Source organism: Dryas octopetala, chromosome 2 (genome assembly GCF_963921425.1).
Source record: "Dryas octopetala chromosome 2, drDryOcto1.1, whole genome shotgun sequence".
In the NCBI taxonomy this organism is placed as follows: Eukaryota; Viridiplantae; Streptophyta; class Magnoliopsida; order Rosales; family Rosaceae; genus Dryas; species Dryas octopetala.
Window position 1 is genome coordinate 29,442,119 of NC_141367.1, and position 20,065 is coordinate 29,462,183.

At 35.1% G+C, this 20,065-nt stretch overlaps 3 protein-coding genes and 1 long non-coding RNA gene across 5 annotated transcripts; 2 read left to right on the forward strand and 2 right to left on the reverse strand.

Annotated features, from left to right (window-relative positions):
* Positions 1-123: 123 nt before the first annotated feature.
* Positions 124-2,934, reverse strand: LOC147295383 (P-loop containing nucleoside triphosphate hydrolases superfamily protein). The gene is made up of 7 exons (XM_086230592.1): positions 2,595-2,934; positions 1,991-2,134; positions 1,809-1,883; positions 1,514-1,707; positions 1,256-1,427; positions 756-1,175; positions 124-293 (listed from the first exon to the last, which is right to left on the reverse strand). Exons 1-7 carry the CDS (start codon positions 2,832-2,834, stop codon positions 162-164), a joined length of 1,377 nt encoding a protein of 458 aa, XP_086086718.1. The 5' UTR covers positions 2,835-2,934; the 3' UTR covers positions 124-161.
* Positions 2,935-10,025: 7,091 nt separating this feature from the next.
* On the forward strand, positions 10,026-13,717 carry LOC147295384 (uncharacterized). Its single transcript, XM_086232558.1, has 7 exons — positions 10,026-10,166; positions 10,748-10,810; positions 10,909-10,988; positions 11,712-11,820; positions 12,049-12,208; positions 12,483-12,646; positions 13,024-13,717. The coding sequence occupies exons 1-7, from the start codon at positions 10,164-10,166 to the stop codon at positions 13,384-13,386; spliced, it is 942 nt and encodes a 313-aa protein (XP_086088684.1). The 5' UTR covers positions 10,026-10,163; the 3' UTR covers positions 13,387-13,717.
* A 1,145-nt stretch (positions 13,718-14,862) lies between these two features.
* LOC147295385 (uncharacterized) lies at positions 14,863-18,183 on the forward strand. Of its 2 annotated transcripts, XR_015120459.1 has the most exons (4): positions 14,865-14,998; positions 15,379-15,413; positions 15,509-17,843; positions 17,950-18,183. It is a non-coding gene; the product is annotated as an uncharacterized LOC147295385 (long non-coding RNA). The 2 variants fall into 2 exon arrangements; XR_015120460.1 differs by lacking the exon at positions 15,379-15,413 and having other exon boundaries at positions 14,863-14,998.
* Positions 17,825-20,001, reverse strand: LOC147295386 (uncharacterized). Its single transcript, XM_086232774.1, has 2 exons — positions 18,616-20,001; positions 17,825-17,964 (listed from the first exon to the last, which is right to left on the reverse strand). Exon 1 carries the CDS (start codon positions 19,816-19,818, stop codon positions 18,640-18,642), a length of 1,179 nt encoding a protein of 392 aa, XP_086088900.1. The 5' UTR covers positions 19,819-20,001; the 3' UTR covers positions 17,825-17,964; positions 18,616-18,639.
* Between the last annotated feature and the right edge of the window lie 64 nt (positions 20,002-20,065).

Sequence of the window (20,065 nt, forward strand, 5' to 3'; positions counted from 1 at the left end):
TAGGAAAACAAAAGATCCCTGTAAAGTGAGAAACACCTTGATTGAAATTATATAACGAAATAAATTAATGTCAGCTTGCTTAATCTCTCTCTCTCTCTCTCTCTCTCTCAGAGACATTCCAAGTGATTTTAAATAGATGAAATTGCAAGAATTTGATTACACTATCGCATTGTGATTACAAGACTGCTGTCAATGAACTTGGCACCTCCAACCTTCCCTTGAATTTTAGAAGGCAGATGAATTACACGTCTTTGATCCCCTGCTTCCACCAACAACTCAGATCCTCCTCTATACTGCATGTCAGATATTTATGCACACGTCAAAAGCCAGAAAAAGTCAGCACAATAACACAATGAAACTGCCACCAGAAAATATAACCCAAGAGAACTTTATCAGCAAGTTATCATCAGATTCATTACTAAAATATTCAAATCTGCACTTGTATTCTATATCACATTGAAGCTATTTAGTGCTTCATGCATCAAGGCCCATGGTTCCAAAACTTATTTAGTGCGTATGGGTTAAGAAATTATCTCTAAAATCCCTAAAGCCGGTTATATTTACTCCATAGGAAGCTCAGACAAAGAGGCAAATCAAACTCATCATGGTCAAACTATGAGTTCCTTTTAAAGGGGACAAAAGTTCAGTCTCACCGTCAGCTTTATGCTAACTAATAACCTATAAGAAAAAGATATGCTCTAGGTCTATAACAAAAGATACATAAGAACTAAATAATTAGATATATCTAAGCATACTTGGTATAGCTTGATCTCTGACTTGTCAAAGCCTGGCATGAGAAGAGTTACTGATTTTCTGGCTGCATCAAACTTTACTGAGGATGTTAGGCTACTGCTGCCACTTGGGGGCCTAGAAAGAAGATTTCGTGCATTTACACTGGCATTGTTCAGCATGATTGCAGTCCAATCTGGAGGAGAACCCAAGGAGAGATGCGGAATGAAAGCAAAAGGCAAGGGTGAAAAGCTTTTCTCGAGTCTTTCTGCTGATTCTGTATTCACATTTGGTGAAGCAATAGCAAATGCTCCAGAAACCTGTGCACCAGCTTGGATTGTGCAACCCCAATAACGTAAAGCAGAATTAATAGATGCTGGGTTGTCTGGGTCCATCACTAGGAAGCAGCCAAATGTCTGAGGTTCTGAGAAAGCAGATGACCCTCTCTGCACCACACATAACCAAGGCAGCATCTCATTGGATTTATATAAAATCTGTGATCACAGGAAAAAGGGATGATACTCACCTCCAACATTTGTTCCAGACTGTCCCAAATTTCTGCACTTATTTTCCCATTGAGACGGGATGTACTGCTGCTTATACTCATGGCTTCATCCACAAGTCTCAGAAGTGAAGGACCGGCCAACCTCCCAAGATCAGTTTTCTCAGCTGCGTTACGCAGATATTTCAAGTACAACCTGTGAATAGTCATTTGACTCATGTAAATGCATACATATCAACGTATGAATCTGAAAGAGTGTTTGTGCGTGGAAACTCCTTTGACCTTGCTTTAGCAGCTGCACTTATCATCCGTAGCATTTCTTCAGAGCTCATACCATCATATATTATTATGTCAAATTTATCTTTATTGTGGTTTCTTTGGGCCACATTCTTAAAGAATCCTACAAGCCTCTCAAGTGCTAATGCAGAAAAAATAGGATCCATCCCAGGAAGCACCCCAAGCTCTTCTCCCACAATCTGCTCAATTAAAAAGAATGAAAGATGCATCATAAAGGCCCCCACAGATGAAACATTCAAATGCAACTAATTAAGCCCCTTAAATGATATTACGTACCTACCCCTTCGAGAACTCCTTGTGTCATATTAAGACGGGAATCTGCTTGCTTCAGCTGTTTCAGAGGTTCTAAAAGCATCTACATTATCAAGAATGATTCAATTTGAGTCTAAGGTGACTTGCAACAAATTCTTGACATAGAATAATTATTGAAAAAGGGAACAAAAAGGAATTTGGAAAACACACTTTGGTGGTCTCAAACCTAAGAGCTGAAAGGTTGCTGTTGCAAAGGATAGGAGAACCTCCGATTTTGCAGTTTAGAAGGATCTCAGCAGTGGGATCTTGGGTATGTATCACCAAACATGTGCTCAACCCAGCCATTGCAAAATTCTGAAAAATCCAACATTGAAGAAAACTACAGTAAATGAGGTGAAAATTGAATAAGTTACATAATTATATATGCTTAAACTTTGAAAGAGTTCTGTAAAAATATGAGAAAATCACAAGATTCATTGGTTAAGAAAAAAAATAAAGAATCTAAAATTCTAGACTGCTACAATAATCTCCACCAAGTTCATAATGAGCTAAAATGTAAAGCACAACTATATATATATATATATATTCTGAAATCCAATTTGTTAATTTGAAAACATCGTCAGTCATAAAATGCAATATAAGTATAATTAACACTTGCCCACAATTATAATTTCAACCAATGTTATCAGTCTTAACTTGGGTATCACTGTTATCTTTGTATTAACTCAGACACAAGTTAGAAACCAAATTCATTCATAGTACATCATATACATAGAGAGTAGCTAACATATAATGCAGAGACAGAGAGAGATACCTGGGCAGCGAAAATGGCAGAGGTGGTCTTTCCAGACCCACCTTTCCCCAAAAAGGTGACCAACTTAGTTGATTTCTGAGAAGAAGCATTCTTGTCATCCTCTGACTCTGAGGAAGCCACCAAGGTCAGAAGTCGGTGTCTTGTTCTTGTTCTGGGTACTATCGTTGTTGTACGCTTGAGAAGAAAAGAATAAGATAGGGCATTTTGAAACAAGACCGGAGTGAAAGGAAGCAAAGCCATTTGGTCAGAGTGGGTGAGACTGTGGAGCTTGGAATTTAGAAGCAAGGAGGAGGAGGAGGAGGAGGAGGGTGGTTGGACCGTGTGGTGTATTGTAGGTGGATGAGTGTGTAAGAGGAGAGAGGGGACAACAATCTTTTACGCCGCTTACTTATGTAATGCTATTTCCTTGATTATGAGTTAATATAAGAAGAAATTTAATTTATATAAGTTTTTTTTTAGATTAAGATCGGTCGTGATTTAAAATTTTTAATTAAGTCTTTTTAATTTTTTTTTTGACGACTTTATGTTAGGTTTTAATTCCAACCCGTCTAAAATTTTAAAGTTAAAACCTAATCTGCAATCTTTACAAAGCCCACTCTACATCTTAAAAGGAGAAATACTCTTTAAATAGGAAAAAATACCCTTCAAATCGGGAAAGAACTTTATTATAAATTAAAAGAATTTTCTTATAAATTAAAAATACTTTATTATGAATTAAAAAGATTTTCTTATAAATTTTAAAATACTTATGGTTTTCATCTAAAAACTGTTTTTTTAAAGGATCTAAGTCTAATTATCTCTCTTATATTAACTCACCATGTGAGTTTTTTTTTTTTTAATTTGGTGGAAAGAATTGAACTTACATGCGTTGTGAGTAATTTTACAACCATTTCAACTGTGCTACACAAAAAAATTATTATATATAATCGATACATCATTACGTGGTGTAATCAATTTAATATGTCATATTATAAGTGAATGTTATTAATATTATACATTACTAATATAAATATATTGTCTAATAATATTCTTATACATTAAATTAGTTACACCACATATCAATATATAACTTACGCCCTGTAATTTTTCGTGCTGTACACAGGAGTACAACTCACCGTCTGTTTTTGTGTGTACGTAAACTGACGTGTTGTTCCATGTATGTATTTACTAAGGGAAACTTTGACAATAGAAACTAGAAAGGTTCAGTAACTGACTAGGCCAGCCCAACAGAAAAGAAACAACCACACAAAAACAAAGGCCCAACTAAGTTGTAGCATAGTGATCTAAATTAAGTATTTCATAGTCTGTATCTCGAGAAACACACAAACTGTACATAGAAATTAATTTAGCTAAATAAGTTTTCATATGATCTTTAGCGACGGGGTCACGGGAGAGAAAATACTTGGCAAGGGACTGGCCCTTGGTGACCTTTGTGGCAGCTGAGAAAGCTGATTCCCATAGCTATCGTAATAAATGACACCTGAAAATTCTGGTGGCTGGCACTTGTCACCCATCAAAATTGACCACTGCCACAACCCACCTTCTGCTCCAAATCCATCTTCAACTTTCTTGTTACTGATGTTGGGCACAAGTTGGTTTTAATAAAATTAGTCGTGGCCCCGATATATACACATTTGCATGACATATAATTAACTACGTACATAGTTCAATGCAATTATATAGAATGATATATATGATATATTTTCATTCACATCGATCGCATGCATGTATATAGAGGCATTAAGGAAATCAGACACCTTTTGATTTTAGGTGGCCTATCACTCTACCAAATGTACACATATAACCCACAATTAATTGACAAGTTATATTCTCTAGCTATAAAGTCGTTTAAGATACTAATTGGAACCATCACATCTATGTGACGAACCGTTTACCTATATCATCAAGTTTGACAAGAACTTGGCTCACATTAATGGTCATATATATGGACATATATTCTTAGAATTAATATATGTATAGAGCGATCGATGTTGACACAGACAAACAAAACCAACGAAGTTGAAAAATATATATGGGTAAAAAAATGCATTATTGGAGACGCAAATATATAGAGAGAATTAGTCGGCAAAACCTTTGAGTTGGTACGCCTGTTCCTCAAACGTGGGGTGGTGAGTGGGAGGGCAATATGCATGCATATATGGTGTTTGATGGAAGGACACTAGCTATATATAATGCTATATGCACATGCAACATTCATAAGTTGGCACATCGCATTTTGGTTGCAGGTGAGAGGATCCAAAATACCCAAATATATTGGATATATACCACATCCAACGCAAACTATAATATTGTACGTACCCTAGGCTACCAAAAAAATTGGGTGCCAAATCTAGATTATTCAAACAGATAGATCATCCATGAAACTCTGGTTAATTTCCTTAGTGATGACAATTATGCCAAATCTATTATTCTCAATATACATTTTTCGTCTCTATTTGAGAGGGACCATGCTCTACCTTTACAACTGCATGCCAATTAAATGGCGTGTCCCAAATTATGACCCATTAAGTTATAATTAAAAGCTTGAAAAGAAAGTTAAACAAATGGAAGATAAATCAGTAAAGTTGATCGATTTAATTAATGATGAAACTCATGATAACTAAAGATAAATCAGTAATGGCTAGGATCTTTCACTCTCTGCTTTTCATTTTGGCTGGAAAATCATTTCACAAGAGCATGATTATACATTTATAATCTCCAAATTTACTCATTAAATCTAATTCATCAAAATATATGATAAAATTTGAGCATTTAACCAAAAATTAATTGACAATGAGAAAAGTAGCATAAACCCTTATAAGTCATTTTCCAATATGGAATAACACTCCACATTCTCAAACGCATTCGCACGTGTGGCGTTACTTAAGCCAAACAAGTAGACAATTCATATTGGGTGACGTGGAGCACGTGTGACCACTTGGCCTAACACATGTGGGCGAACCTATTCTGATACCATGATAGAATTTGAGCATCCAATCCAAAACCAATTAACAATGAAATGAGTAGTCCAAACTCTTATAAGTCATTTTTTAATGTGAGATAACACTCTACATTCTCACAATATATATATGGTAGTGTTTTATTTATTCAAGTTGAACATATGTATTTTAGAACTATTAAATATATGCATGTGCATAAACACATTATTTAGTAAATAAATATAACAATTTTTTTTTTTGACCAATAAATATAACAATATATATTATTGATATGTCATTTCTGTGTACATGTGTCTTCGGTATTCATCATTCATCATGAGTGGGTGTATCCAAACCCCAAATTTTGAGAGGTGTCAAAGTGACACCAAACCCATCACTTGTGGTGACCTACAAGGCTACAAATGCTAGCTTAATCAAATCTTCAAAGAAATTAAGAAAAGCTTTTACACTAACCAACCCCCATTAATTAATTTATATAATTATGGTGGAGCTGCTAGCTAGCTAAATATATTCACATCAAAATGTGCCGTGCCGTCCCAGTTACTCATAATGCTTCTTTGCAATCACTTTAAAAATTCACCACCAAAATCATAAAGCGTTCATTATATCTCATGGTAATCATGCGCCTACTGGCCGAAAACTAAAGAAACAAAAAAAAATATATATTAATTAATTAATTCTTCCATTTCATTATGAAAACAATTATAGTGTCGACACTCGACCGGACCAGTCCACCTCCATACATGTACTGTACATTGTACAACCTCAAACGTCAAACGTAAGCTCGCAGTATCATAATATGCATACAGTAACAGTCTTCAATATCTGCATTATGGTTTTCTGAACCAAAAAGATAAAAAGAGATGTGGAAAAAACATCATGGGTTATAATTATAATGAACGCTAGCTCCACCAACATTAATATATATCTTGTAATTTCTCTATTTTTCTATATGTTTCTTTCATTCACTTCACCTGAGAATTTGATGATGATGATCATCAATGGTGCAATGGATTCGGACCGGTGGGGACTCGGCGCTTTTCAACACCATAACGCGGATCAATCTCATTCTGATCATCAGATTTTGGATTCGTCAGCTGTGCATGCATGTGATGATCATCCGATGAAGGTTTTGGTTGATGTTGTTGGCGATGATGATGATGTACAAATGGGGTGAAGTCAAATTTGCTTGCTAACACTTTTCTGCTGCTGTTGTTGATGATCAAATTAGGTCGGCGATGGTGACGATGAGAGAGCGTTGATGATGAATAGGAGTTTATGGTATTACTGCTGATGATTTGCTTGTGAATAATATTGACGTTATAGCATTCATGAAACAAGATCAACAAGAGGAGGGAGAGGCAAAGAATGATGAGAAGGAGTAGGTGGTGAGGAATTCTCAAGGCCATGGTGGAAGAGGAGGAGGAGATAAAGGAGAAGGGTGAGAAGGGGAAGCATGGAGCAGTTAAATGAGGAGGCAGAGAGAATTAATTCTAAGTATATTTGACACCTTGATCAAATTTAATGTACTAATATATCTAAGCTAATTAAGATGGGATATATATATATATATATATGTGCGTGTGTGTGTGTGGGAGAGGAGATAGAGAGTTGAAATGTGTGTTTCTGCCTTTCATATATGCATGTGAGATAGAGAGAGAGAGAGATAGAGGCCGGTACACCCTTTTCCCAATTAAACTTTCATAGAAATAAATTAAGGAATAAAAAGGGTTATAATATCAATTGTCAAACCTTGAATTATTTAGGTTTGAATATTATATAATATGCATTTGGTTTCTAGAATATGCTTGATGCATAGGTAGAAGAATTAATGTTAATGTCTCTATTAATATTAATGGTTGCAAGTAACTAAAGTGCATATGCAATCTACATTATCTACGGATAAAGCAAGGTAGGATCACATGTTGAAAAAGTGGATGTGAAAAAAGCAATGCTAATTCTACATTTCTAGAAAATGTATATATATTCATAAAAGATGATAGTAGATCTCTTTTTTTTAAAAAAAAAAAAAGAGATACAATACGGTGCTCTCTTTGAAAGGAATATTTGTTGTCGTTGTGTCACGGGTATTTTTTTAATCTCATAGTATGTTAAAGTTAAGACATTCAATACAAAATTAGTTAGTGATGAGTAAAAATTGTGAGAATATTATATATTAATTGTGATACAAGGCCTAAAATTCTCAATATGAATTTTATAACCTCATCAAAAATGACAGTGAGGATGAAACATTTAGTTTGTGAATTTATGATTTAAACAGTAGACATAACATGTAAAATTAAGTGAAGCGATGATTGACAGACACAAGCATATGTTTATGATAACTTTTCATTGATTTTGACTGTTTATATTTTCGTATGCTCATCATCATGGAGTTGATTTATTTACCCTGACCAACTAATTAATGTGTGTATCACACTTTTAGCCTAATTTTGGGTTTTTTTACCGTTCAATAAAAAAAAAAATGACCTCCAAACCGATTGGTTTGGTTGTGTTTTTGCATTGTCGGTTTTGGCATTGGAACCGTATCGAATTGTCTATATATGGTTTCGGAACGGTTGAAAATCTCCTATATCATCGATATATCAAACCGTACCGACATATATACATATATTATTTATATATTATTTTTAATACGTAGATTAATATGGACCGTAGGATTTAGGGTGCATGATAACACACTAGATCCCATCGCAGTTTAATTCCAGACCCCCTCTGTCAATCCCTCTCATTTCTATCACCTGGCCTTTCAGTCTATTTCTCTGCAATTCCAACCACCAGTCACCACCATCAGCTCTACTGTCTCTAATGCCCTATGCGATCCCCACCACCACCATCTCACCATCACCATGAACTCCACCATCTGGCCTTCTCAGACTCTCAGTCTCTATCTGCAATCCCAACCACCAGTCACCACCATCATCTCCTCTGTCTCCAACGCCCTCTGTGATCCCCACCACCACCATCTAAAAATATTATTTGTTTAATAAAACTATTAAAAGTGCATAATTTAATAATAAATTAATACATTCAATTATTTTATAACAAAACAGCTATAGTTTGAGGTCGTGTCAATTACATGTGCCAATAATTCCACTAAATTATGCAAGATTTGTTAACACTTAATATAAATATGATTTCTTAAAGAAAAAGTGATTGCCAATCTCTTTTACATGATATGTTGGTCATAATAAATTTATTTTTCTAACTTACTTATGATAACCAAATATAAATTTGTGTCGCGATAAGATAGTGTAAAAATTATCAATATAAGTGCTTTAAAAAAAGGCTATCAATGTAAAGAAAAACTTTTTGTTATTAGTATATATATATATATCTATTTAAGATATTTTAAGAAATTAAAATAAACTATAGTTAAAACTCGCCCTCAATGAGTAAAATTCCTAGCTATGCCATTACCGAGATGATCAATTGCCATGGAAGATGGACTGCCATGGCTGCCATATATGAAACCTAGAGTTCTTTTTTTCTAATTTAAATGTGTCGTTTTCAAAAATTTCATAAAAGAGTGAAATTCAATTATTAAAAAAAAAGGGTGGGGAAATAAAATTAGTGGGTGGGAATAGTACCACTCTAATTTATAACTATATACATATGTACGATAAGTGGACCAGTTGACCCAACCCAATAATTAAATAGCCCAACACAAATATAAATAAAAGACATCCACCGATCTGGGCCGAAGTTAATTGGGTCTTTCGACTCATTGAACCAAAGTCAGGTTAATGTGGGGCCTATATAAAGAAGAAGAGGGCCGAAAATAAAAGAAATAAAAGACTATTTCTGTTAAAAAGAGGAGGGCTGAAAGAAATAAATCACTTTATTAATTGATGGCGCGCAACTGAAATACAATCTTGAATCTTTGAGGTGCAGAAGAAGAAGAATTATTCTAAAATTTTTAAAAATGGTTAAAAATCTTTATCAGAAATCAAAATGGATTAATTTTCCAAATTTTTTCATTAATTTTTGCACGACATATGATTAAGTACACATTTCAATGCAATTATATGAAATGATATCTATATAATAAAACAGAACAGTTTTTGAATCTTAAAATTTATTTTGGGGTCTGAATGGTTGAGATTGTTTCGTCTTTATCTAATGGTCCGTTATTTATTTCCCAAATTTACTTTCCCGCTCATGAAAATTAGTTTGCCACCTCTCTTTCCTTAATTAATTTTCCTTTAACATTAAATTTTTTTAATTAATTTCTCCTTTAAGTTGGCACGGGTTACCCCTAGTAATGATATATAATAGCAAGACCTATGTATACAAAACGGAACACATGCTAAGACAGTCATCCATTGGGTTGGGCCCATGTTTTGACGAGCCCAAATAATTACCACCGACTTCGATTTTGGATCAGAAAATCACCCACCACCTTCATAGTCGGCCCATTCGTGTAAGAATGAAAAGGCAGGGCCAGCCCGGAAAATCGTGAAATCAAAGACGGCGTCGTGTCGTTGTCCAATAAAACACGCAAAGAGGAAAACAGAACGATCGAATGGAACCGAGTGATTGATCAATCAAGAACACTGCGGAGACCGAATAATTCAAGAAATCGAAAATGGTATGCTAGGATCATCTCTCTCTCCAAAAACTTTAGGAATTATGGTTTATTGTTCATGCTAATCTATTATAGTATTAGGGTTTCGGTATCGATTTGATGCGTTCTCGTGGGTTTTCGTTTTGGATTTAATTTTCGCATTACTCTGTTTAATTCTCTCAGTGTCTGGATTTAATGGTGCAGAACTTTGATTCTTCTTTTGGTTGTGGCTATAAGTAAACCTACCATCGCATAGCATTATTCGTACTTCAAAATAAATTGACAATGTTATTTGTAAAATATTTTAGGTCACCCATTTAGCCCAAAAGATTTTGTGGTGATGCTATTTGTTTTTTTTATTTATTGGATATAAATTAAACTTGTGGTTCTTCACAAGAAGTCAAGCAAAGCTTCGGGATTTTATTTTATTTTATATTTTTTATGTATGTGATCATTCATGTTTCGTATAATGGAACAACTGTTAAATACTTGGTCGTTGGGCTTCAGATGAACCTTTTATATTTGCACTTTTTTAATCTTTTTTCTGTGGGTTATATTCATTAATTTGTTCAATTTGTTAACTTGCTTTGTTTCGAATTCTGCAGTCTTCACTTGCAGCTGCTAGGGCAGACAATTTCTATTATCCTCCAGAATGGACCCCAAATCAGGTATACTTGCATTGTACTCTTGCTCGTCAATGTTGTTACTTGTTAGAATATATTATGGTGGATTTGCATATGGATTCTCATGTTGGTATTCTGTTCAGGGTTCTTTGAACAAGTTCCATGGTCAACACGCTTTGAGGGAGAGAGCAAGAAAATTGGACCAGGGGATTTTGATTATAAGGTAACAATCAGGCTCTTATTTGTTAGGTGTTTGATAGTCCAAATGTGTCTCAAGAAGCATGGTTTTCTCTTTTTCTTTTTTCTTTTTTTAACAACGGAAAGTTTTAATGTGGTTGAGTGAGATCCCATGTAATCTTTAATAATGGGAGGCGAGATCTCCTTTTTTCTTCTTTATTTCAACAACTTATGTTGCTAACTAAAATCTTGCCTAGTGACAAGATTCCTGTGTGAGACCGTTTGTGAGATTAAGGGTAAGAAGCCATAGCATCTTTTTCCCTTTATGTTATCTAGTAGTTCTTGTTTTGGGTCAGTAAGTGATTGAATTTATGTTATTTTCTGAGTTATGGCTCTAGTACGCATTAGATTTAACAGGGGGGAACTTAGTTTTACTGAACAATATACATGGGAATTAATTTATTATAGTTTTTTTTTTGGGTATTGTTTTTTCTGTAAGAATTAATCTATTTTGGGAGTATCCCTTCATAAATAATTCTTCTTGTGTAATGTTCACTGTTTCACTTTTTGTCAATGTAGCAAGATACACATCCCTGTAAAATCTGTGGCTGTGTAAGCCTATGCAGTTATGTGGTTTTGCTTGCAAACTAGGTTGAATTTTATTGGGGAAAATTGGAAATTTTAATAAAATCTTGGCAACCTTATATACTTCCTGTTTGAAGTGGAAAAATATAGAAGAATTCTGACAAGGTGATTATCTTGGATTCAGGTTTGAGATGCCCTTCAACATATGGTGTGGTGGGTGCAATTCTATGATTGGAAAGGGTGTTCGGTTCAATGCAGAAAAAAAGCAAGTGGGAAATTACTACTCTACAAAGGTATATTTTCCAACTGATACTGATGCTTCTGGATTTTCCATTGGGAATTAAAATTGCTCTATATATCTTGACCTAAGCTGGTAGAAAATGCACCTTTTGAATTAGTTTTGCTCCCCTCTGATCAATGGAAATTCATGTGTTAGTTCTTATAACACCTTCTAATGTTTTTTTTTTTTTTCTGTTTTTAATTAATATATTTATTAATAATTTAGGTCTTTTTGCCTTCAGATATGGAGCTTTACCATGAAGGCTGCATGCTGCAAACAGGAGATTGTTATTCAGACAGATCCAAAGAATTGTCTGTATGTGATTATCAGTGGGGCCACACAAAAGAATGAAGATTTTGACGTTGAGGATGCAGAAACCTTTGCACTTCCTGCAGATGAAGGTTGGTGTTGAAGTAGATGAATATATGGGTAATTTTTTATATTTTATAATGCCTTACTGAAGTAGGTTGAGCTTAGTTTTCACTAATTAATTAACTTGCACTCAACCAAAAGAGGAAAAAAGGATGGAATGAACAGAGTCCTTTGATTGCCTTTCGTAATTGTCTGATGTGAGAGCAAAAGGCTCAATCATTCTTCATGAGATGTTGGAACACTTTTTGCATTATTTTCGTGTTTTTTCTTTTCACTTTTTAAAGTTGATACTTTGTTCTGCAGAAAGAGGTAAGCTCGCGGATCCATTTTATCGTCTTGAACACCAAGAAGAGGATTTGCAAAAGAAGAAAGAAGCTGAGCCAGTGCTAGTCCGCCTACAGAGAATTTCTGATGCCAGGCATTCAGATGACTATGCCCTCAACAAGTCTCTCCGGGCCAAACTTAGAGTATGTCAGTGAGATCATATTTAGTTCTTCACTTTTGTGTTTTCCTTCTCACACAGTATGTTTGGTTCATGTCTATAGAAAAGAAAAGTTTTTAATTTTCATTTCTGCCTTTTGGTTTGGATAACAGGAGAGATGATTGATGAATAAATGGAGAAATAATTAGAATTTTCACTCTGGCCTACTCATATTTTCTTTGGAAGTATTTATATTTGGGGAAAAGCTGACTAATAGGATCAAAATACAAAAAATTTCTCCGTCTCTGATTTATTTTCTCTTCTTACATCTCTTTCTGCCTCTTAGTAAAGAATTAACTGAACTTTAGTGTTGAATTTGGTATGAGATGAAGAGTTTCCTCATTTATTTTCTTTTGATTTTAGTCTCAAAAGAAAAGAGTTGCCGAAGAAGAGGCTGCTTCAAGGAGAATGGGCCTCGGTATACGACTGCTTCCAGTGGCAGAAGAGGACGCTGCTGCTGCATCACGTGTGAAGTTTTCTTCCAAGTTTGACAAAAATAGGAAGGATAGGCGAGCTTTGATCCAAGCTGCCTCAATTTTTCCTGGGCCGTCTGGGACTTCTATGTCCAAGAAGAAAGGTTCAGAACTACAATCTAAGAGAAGGAAAATAAGTGCTGCTGCAGCGTCTAACTTACTTGCAGGGGGATTCAAGCCATCATCATGGTCACAGAATGCTGTTTCTTCAAACAGGAACAATGGAACGTCAGTCAGAGTGAGACGTTTCTAGTTTGTAGAACACAGGATGTGAATGATATGGTTGTTACCCAGGCACAGGGAACTCTGGAAAATCACAGTTCTTCATATTGTTGGCTCAAGATTCATCAGATGTGCATTGTATTTTGGGTTTTTCCTGATTGATATAGGCATATAGCCTTATGGAGCATGTATAATATACATGTCCTGTTTAGTTATCCTACTCTAAGCAGATTTGGCTCAGTTTAAATACAGTGTATGTGTGTGTTTTTGGTGGTAAGTGTGTGTATCTGGTGTTGTATATCATTGTATTTTAAATAATGAAATGAAACGGCTAGTAGGATACATCATTATCTCTTCTCCGATGCACGAATGCAGTATGCTGCCGCTTCTATTTGTCATTGAATGCCTATTGATGATTAGTCTTGTTAAACTGACTTTTTTGTGAATGTGGGGTATAGGAAAAAGACAGCTTCCTTGTATGCTGAAGCAGCTCAAAGTTTTCGTTTCATTTTACAGGGCACAGTCAATTTAACAATTGTCCGATCTAATGTACAACCGAGTCAAATTGAACAAAACCATCAAATCTTCAAGATGGCCATAAATGAGCTCATGAGGGAAAGGTTGAAACTTGAAGGTTTGTAACCTTTTATCTTGTACAGGGAAAAGGTTATATATACCATTTTGCATTTTTAAGTGTATTTTGTAGAATTTTTAAACTGACGTTGCAACTATTTGGACTACATTTATGAAATAAATAACATCACTGCATTTGAAAAAGGTGGGATATACATGTACAAGTGACTAAGTGAGTCTCATTACTTCTATTAATAGAAATGTATCTACAATCAGCAATACTATTAGCCTAAAGGATTTGGATCCTCTACTAAGTAGAGAGAGTGTCCCTTTGTTTAAATTTTATTGTGTCAGTGTCTACTTTGTGCTGTAAAAAGTGCAGCAATTATGTTCATAAACGTACAGTTGGGTTTGTGTATGCATGAGACACAAAGCCCTCCAACGGAGATACATATATGATCACAGAGTCAGGCTCAGGCCACCCTCTCCCTAGTTTGAAACATGCATAGATATAATACAAACAGAGAATGGCTCCTTATCATTGTCCAGACTCGAGAGTAAGTTTTTTTAATTGATACAGTGATGCTTGAATTAACCCATAAATTAAAATTAAATATACAAATTGATCAGATATAAGCGGCAGTTCTGATGGGAATCGTTGTATAAAGGTGAATGACTTTATTCGTGGCTTTGGCTTTGGTTACATGAAGACAGGTGTACAGTAGTCTTCATGAGGCCGTAAGGAAAAGCTGCATTTGTGGCTGTGCTTGTGATGGAAACACCATAAAGGCATATATAATTGAATTGCATTGCTTGTACGGGTTTATGATGACTTTAAAGTGTGTGTAGCTCCACAGAGTTGCAGTGCAGCTGCATTGTATACACCATATATATGAATAGTCTCTTTCACTGTGCCCATTTGTTTTTTTGTGGGGAGGAGGTTCGTTCATAACTTACATTTGCTTTTGTTGTGGGGTTGTGGTTATGGCTTTTGCTTCATTTGGGAGACGGAGGAATCGCCTTCACCTTGTGTTGGAGGCTCAAACAGATCATGGCTGCAGGCGTTGTAGGTGAGTACCAGAACCTCATCATCCTCACTCTGTTTCTTTGATGTTAATTTTGGGTTTCACTCTGCTCATGAGTTTTTGGTACAGCATAAGGTAGATCAAGGCTACACCTTGAATATATTGGCTATCACTATATTGTTTTATATATACCTTTTAATTTTTTATAGCTAGTGTTCTTGCTTTATTAAACAAGAAAAGAAAAAGAAAAAACAGACAATTAAGTACGTTTCTAGGAAGAAAGTGGGTAATAATATATAGCGAGTTCCTCAAATGGTGATACCGTACATGTGGTCGAACAACTTTACTTAAGAATTTCTCAAATTTTGCTCTGTTTGATTCATATTGTTTGATTAATAAAAAAAGTTTATTTATTTCCATTATAGCGACGTGCCATCTTTGAAGAGAGAGAACCAATAAAGTAACTTCTTCTCTTGATTAACACTGTTTGTTTCCCTCATTTCGGGGGGTGTGTTGACCCTTTCCTCTTACTTTTTTTTTTTTTTTTTTTTCAAGGAAAAACTTTTTGGTCCAAGTGCTTTGGCCTTCTAACTTGGGCTGAACTGGAGCAAGGGCCCATTTGTACCACACCCGGTACCCACAAAATTCGCAACCGAATAAACGATCCCAGATGGGCAGAGCATATATACCCTACATCATGACTTAATGCAAAAAACATTCTTCTATATTTATCTAGATTTTCAGTTTTAACTATATATTAAGTGGAATCTTATTTAAATATATAATTTAGATTGGAACAAAAAATATATATATATATATAATTTAGATTAACAATTATATATATTGCGCAGACCAATTGGCTATACATTTGCATTATTACTGCCACTCTGATTGCTTTGTTACTTATTGAGTTATATCTAAATTCTAAAGCTGCGCTTAAAACTTATGACGAATTTTGGTTTACCATTATTTCCTGAAATTATCACACCTACATATATAATCTTATTTCACATCAAGTACTGGTAGTAAGCATTTATATATGTATGTATTAACATATATTTATGCAGGCTCCTTCTGTTGAGGTATACCTCAACTTATTTATGTTGAGGTATACCCTGTTAGGGCCCACACGAGTCGTTTTGTGTCAATCCGAACCGTTCAATTTTTACATCTCCATAGATAGATCATCCTTGCAAAAAATTAGCCAAATCGGAAATCATTTGCCTATCTAACTTTGATCAAATAAATGGACGAACCAAGTATTTTCGATGAAACCGTCCATTTGTTTTATCAAAGTTAGATAAGCAAATGGTTTCCGATTTGGCTAATTTTTTGCAAGGATGATCTATCAATGAAGATGATCCTTGCGAACGGTTCGGATCGACACAAAACGACTCGTGTGGACCCCAACAAGTTCATACCTCAACATAAATAAGTTGAGGTATACCTCAACAGAAGGAGCCTGTATATTTATGTATCCTGGTTACATGCTGATACAGCATATTCAGCGAGTTAATTTAAGCATATTTGATAAGTTCAAGCGTGAAAACAGCATTATTTGCTTCGAAGAAGAAATATCAGAAAGACCACTTTGCAACTACAATTCAAAAGCTGCGACTTGCAATACTTCAACTCACTAGAATATTTAAGTTATATTTAAGGAAGAAATGAAGGCTAATCAATAAATATTGTTCAAATTGAAGGTAGAAGATGGATTAGTCATAAGGGATTGATCGATATTCCACCATTTTGTGAAGATTGGAAGTGATAAGTTCCTCTCATGAGTAATTCATATTCTTTCTTCAACTTAGACAAAAGTTTAGTGACCTGAAAATTAAATGTAGAGTTGTAATATTAGATAGTCGAAATATGTCATCATAATTAAGAAAAGGTCTGAGTTAAGATGGATAAAACAACTATTATTGAAAAAGCTACAAAATATGCACAAACAAATTAAATATATGGGCGGCATTTAACCCTTAAGAGAATACACATGCAATGCCCTTTTATATATTATAGCAAACAAGACGAGGAAGTTGGGCATCAACAAACTGAGTGGGTTCATTTCAATTTATAGTATCATTGGTACTATATAGAATTGAACATCAAACTAAAGGTAGATATAAATTAGTTGTCTTGGTTAAATTTCACTTGATTAAGTTTTGATATTTATATAGTTGCAGCAGATGAATGTTCTGCGAGAAGCTCAAGCACACACAATATATACTGCAGCCAATTAGGAATATTTTAATAAGATCTTTAGATACTTCTTTTCACAAATATCCATCAGTATATGACTGTCCTCCATCAACAGTCGATATATCCTCCATCAACTCAAGATTTTTACTCAAACTAGCTAGTTGAAAGATAGATGGTTTTCATGTACATGGATATAGTTATATACACAAGCATGTCAGTCTTATTTGTGTTTGCTTGATGAAAATATATGTAGATGTCAACTGCTATAATATTCTATATGATTGGTTAACATATACGCAGATCGATCTTATTCACTCTTACGCACTTTTTCAAGTACTTACCTTAATTACTAATATTCAATACGTATATATGCATAGAGATATACATGTATATATGTATATATATATATATATATATATAGTGTTCCTCAATAAGTGTCCTTAAATGAGGTCAAATTTCTCAACCGTTTCTCTTACATAGTGTGCACATTATCTGTTTTCTCTTACATATATAAATTTCAACCTAGCTAGCTTGTTGAAAAATGGAACCTAGGTATCAGAAGAGATGAATGATATAATATCAAGTTGTTTTCCCTACCTGGAGTGTGGTGCTTTCCATCTGTAGCCTATGAGGAAGAGCATGGTATGGAGTCCATCCAATTAAGCCGAGCACTTATCAACCTGTCCTGCATGTAAATATTCTTGCCCAGAAGCTAGCTAGCTTTTGGATTTGGATCTCCCTATATTATCGTGACTGTAACTATGGCATATTTTGATGTTTGTTAATTATTTTTGCAGGCTTGCCTTTCAAACCTGCATAAGAACAGAGATCCAGTGTTGCAAAAGAATAATCTAAAATATGCATATGTATGCATGTGTGTATGTGTGTGATCTATACATACATACATAATTTTTAATCTTCTTTTTTTTGTTCATGTTAGAAGAAAACTGAATTGTTACAACAGTATATGCCAGTGATATATCACTGGGAAACTTGTATAAATTGTGAATGAACATTATGTATTAATTCCTACCAGCCTACCATATACTTAATTATTTGGCTCGTGTAATGCTTCCTAGCTTGTAGCTTTCACCATTTTCATATTTTTCCTTTTTGCACAACTTTGCTACTGATCTAGCTCAATATGAATTAAGTTAGGCTTGTTTATGAACACGTACTAATTGTTTAATGTGGAAAATTTAATTCATGAGAATATATATTATGGATAATTAATTATGCAATTATGAATTTGATTATATATATACCTGACAGTACCGTATATAGCACCCAATTTTATAAATTTAAGAAAGTAATTCATCAACATATATCTTCAAATTAAATTTGCTAACAATTCATTGAAATAAAAATTGAAGACACACTCTTTACCCAAAAATAAAAAAAAGTTGAAGACACATGCGCACTTGCAAAGAAATTAAGTTACCCGCTTGGACTACACAAATTACCGTGAATTCTGTTGGCCGCAGCAGCTATATATAGGAGTGCAAGAAGAGTGCAGTCGTACTGGGGTTTTGGTCTTGAGCAATAGCAGTGTTGATGAAACTTGAATTAGGGTTTTGGTCTTGGGTGATCATGAAGATTGAACTAGGGTTTAGTTGTAGGGCATTTGAAGTAGTAGAAGTAGTAGTAGTGTAGGGGAGAATTGAAGAAGACTGCATCTTGGAATTGTTGATGACCCAATTCCCAGGAAAACCTGGAAAGTCATCATCTTCCTCCTCCCCCTCCTCGGAATTTGCCCCAAACAATTGATGATTAATGGTGGGGTTTTGAGCACATTTAGTCATTTGTTGGGCACTGCAGAAATGATTAGGGTTTACTTGATGAGGATGGTGAGAGCAAGTTTGGTTTGATGATGATGATGATAATCTGATCCTCATTTTCTCTATTGTTCTCTCCCTCGCCCTTGCTCTTGCCTCTGCCCTCGATTCCTTTGCAACCGTACACAACTTCCTCATCATCATCATCTTGTTTTTGGAAACATTCGGTCTTGTGTTTGATACAACCTCACTACTCTCAGTGGAAGTAGTAGTAGCAATAATGTTATTGGTGGTACTACTTTGAGCGAGTCCCGGTGACAAGTTTTGTTTGAGCTCCTTGATGGCAGTCTTGGACTTGGAAAATAGCCATTCAATAGTTTTGCTTGCTTTGTCGAAGCCCAATATGTCTTGAAGATCAAAGAACTTGCGGGCAATTGGGAGAGAAAGCCTCATTCTCCGGTCTCGTGGGCCCTGAGCGGTGCAGATCTTGCTGTGGCGGTCCTTTTTCCCGGTCCTTCTCTTTCGAACTGGAACCTCTGCTGGCTTTGTGGAAGCACCTCCGTTATCTTTTTTACTAGTTTTGGAGATGGTGGTGATCTCCTTGTCGGCATGATTATCCATTAACGCTTCCAGATCTTGGTTTGAAGCCACAACGCTCATTTCAGCTTGACAAGAAGAAGTACTCGTGCACCCAAGCAAGAGGTGTTGCTGCGACAGCAAGTAACTCAGAATGACTCCATCATCTTCAAGAAAAGGTGGGTACTCGTAGCACTTTTCATGGTTAGGGTTTTGATCATCATGGTTAGTAATTGCCAAGGACTTTTCAAGCTGGTTATCGTTGGTACATGGAATAGACTGGTGGTAATTACTGTTGCTGCTAGAAGGAAACATGTTTAAGATTTTGAGCGCCGGATCGAGTACAACACTAGAACAGCAACAGTACAAGCTAGCTAGTAAAATAAAGGAACAAAGAGTCCAAGTGTAGTGACTCGTGAGAGGTCACCTGGTGATGGTGTTATGGTAGAGCTGAAACAAAGACCAGGAAGCTGGTATCTATTTATTTCAGATGGAGAAGCCAATAAGGGAAGGCTACTTGTTCGTTTCACCATTAATCATAATTCAGCTAGCTAGTTTATTG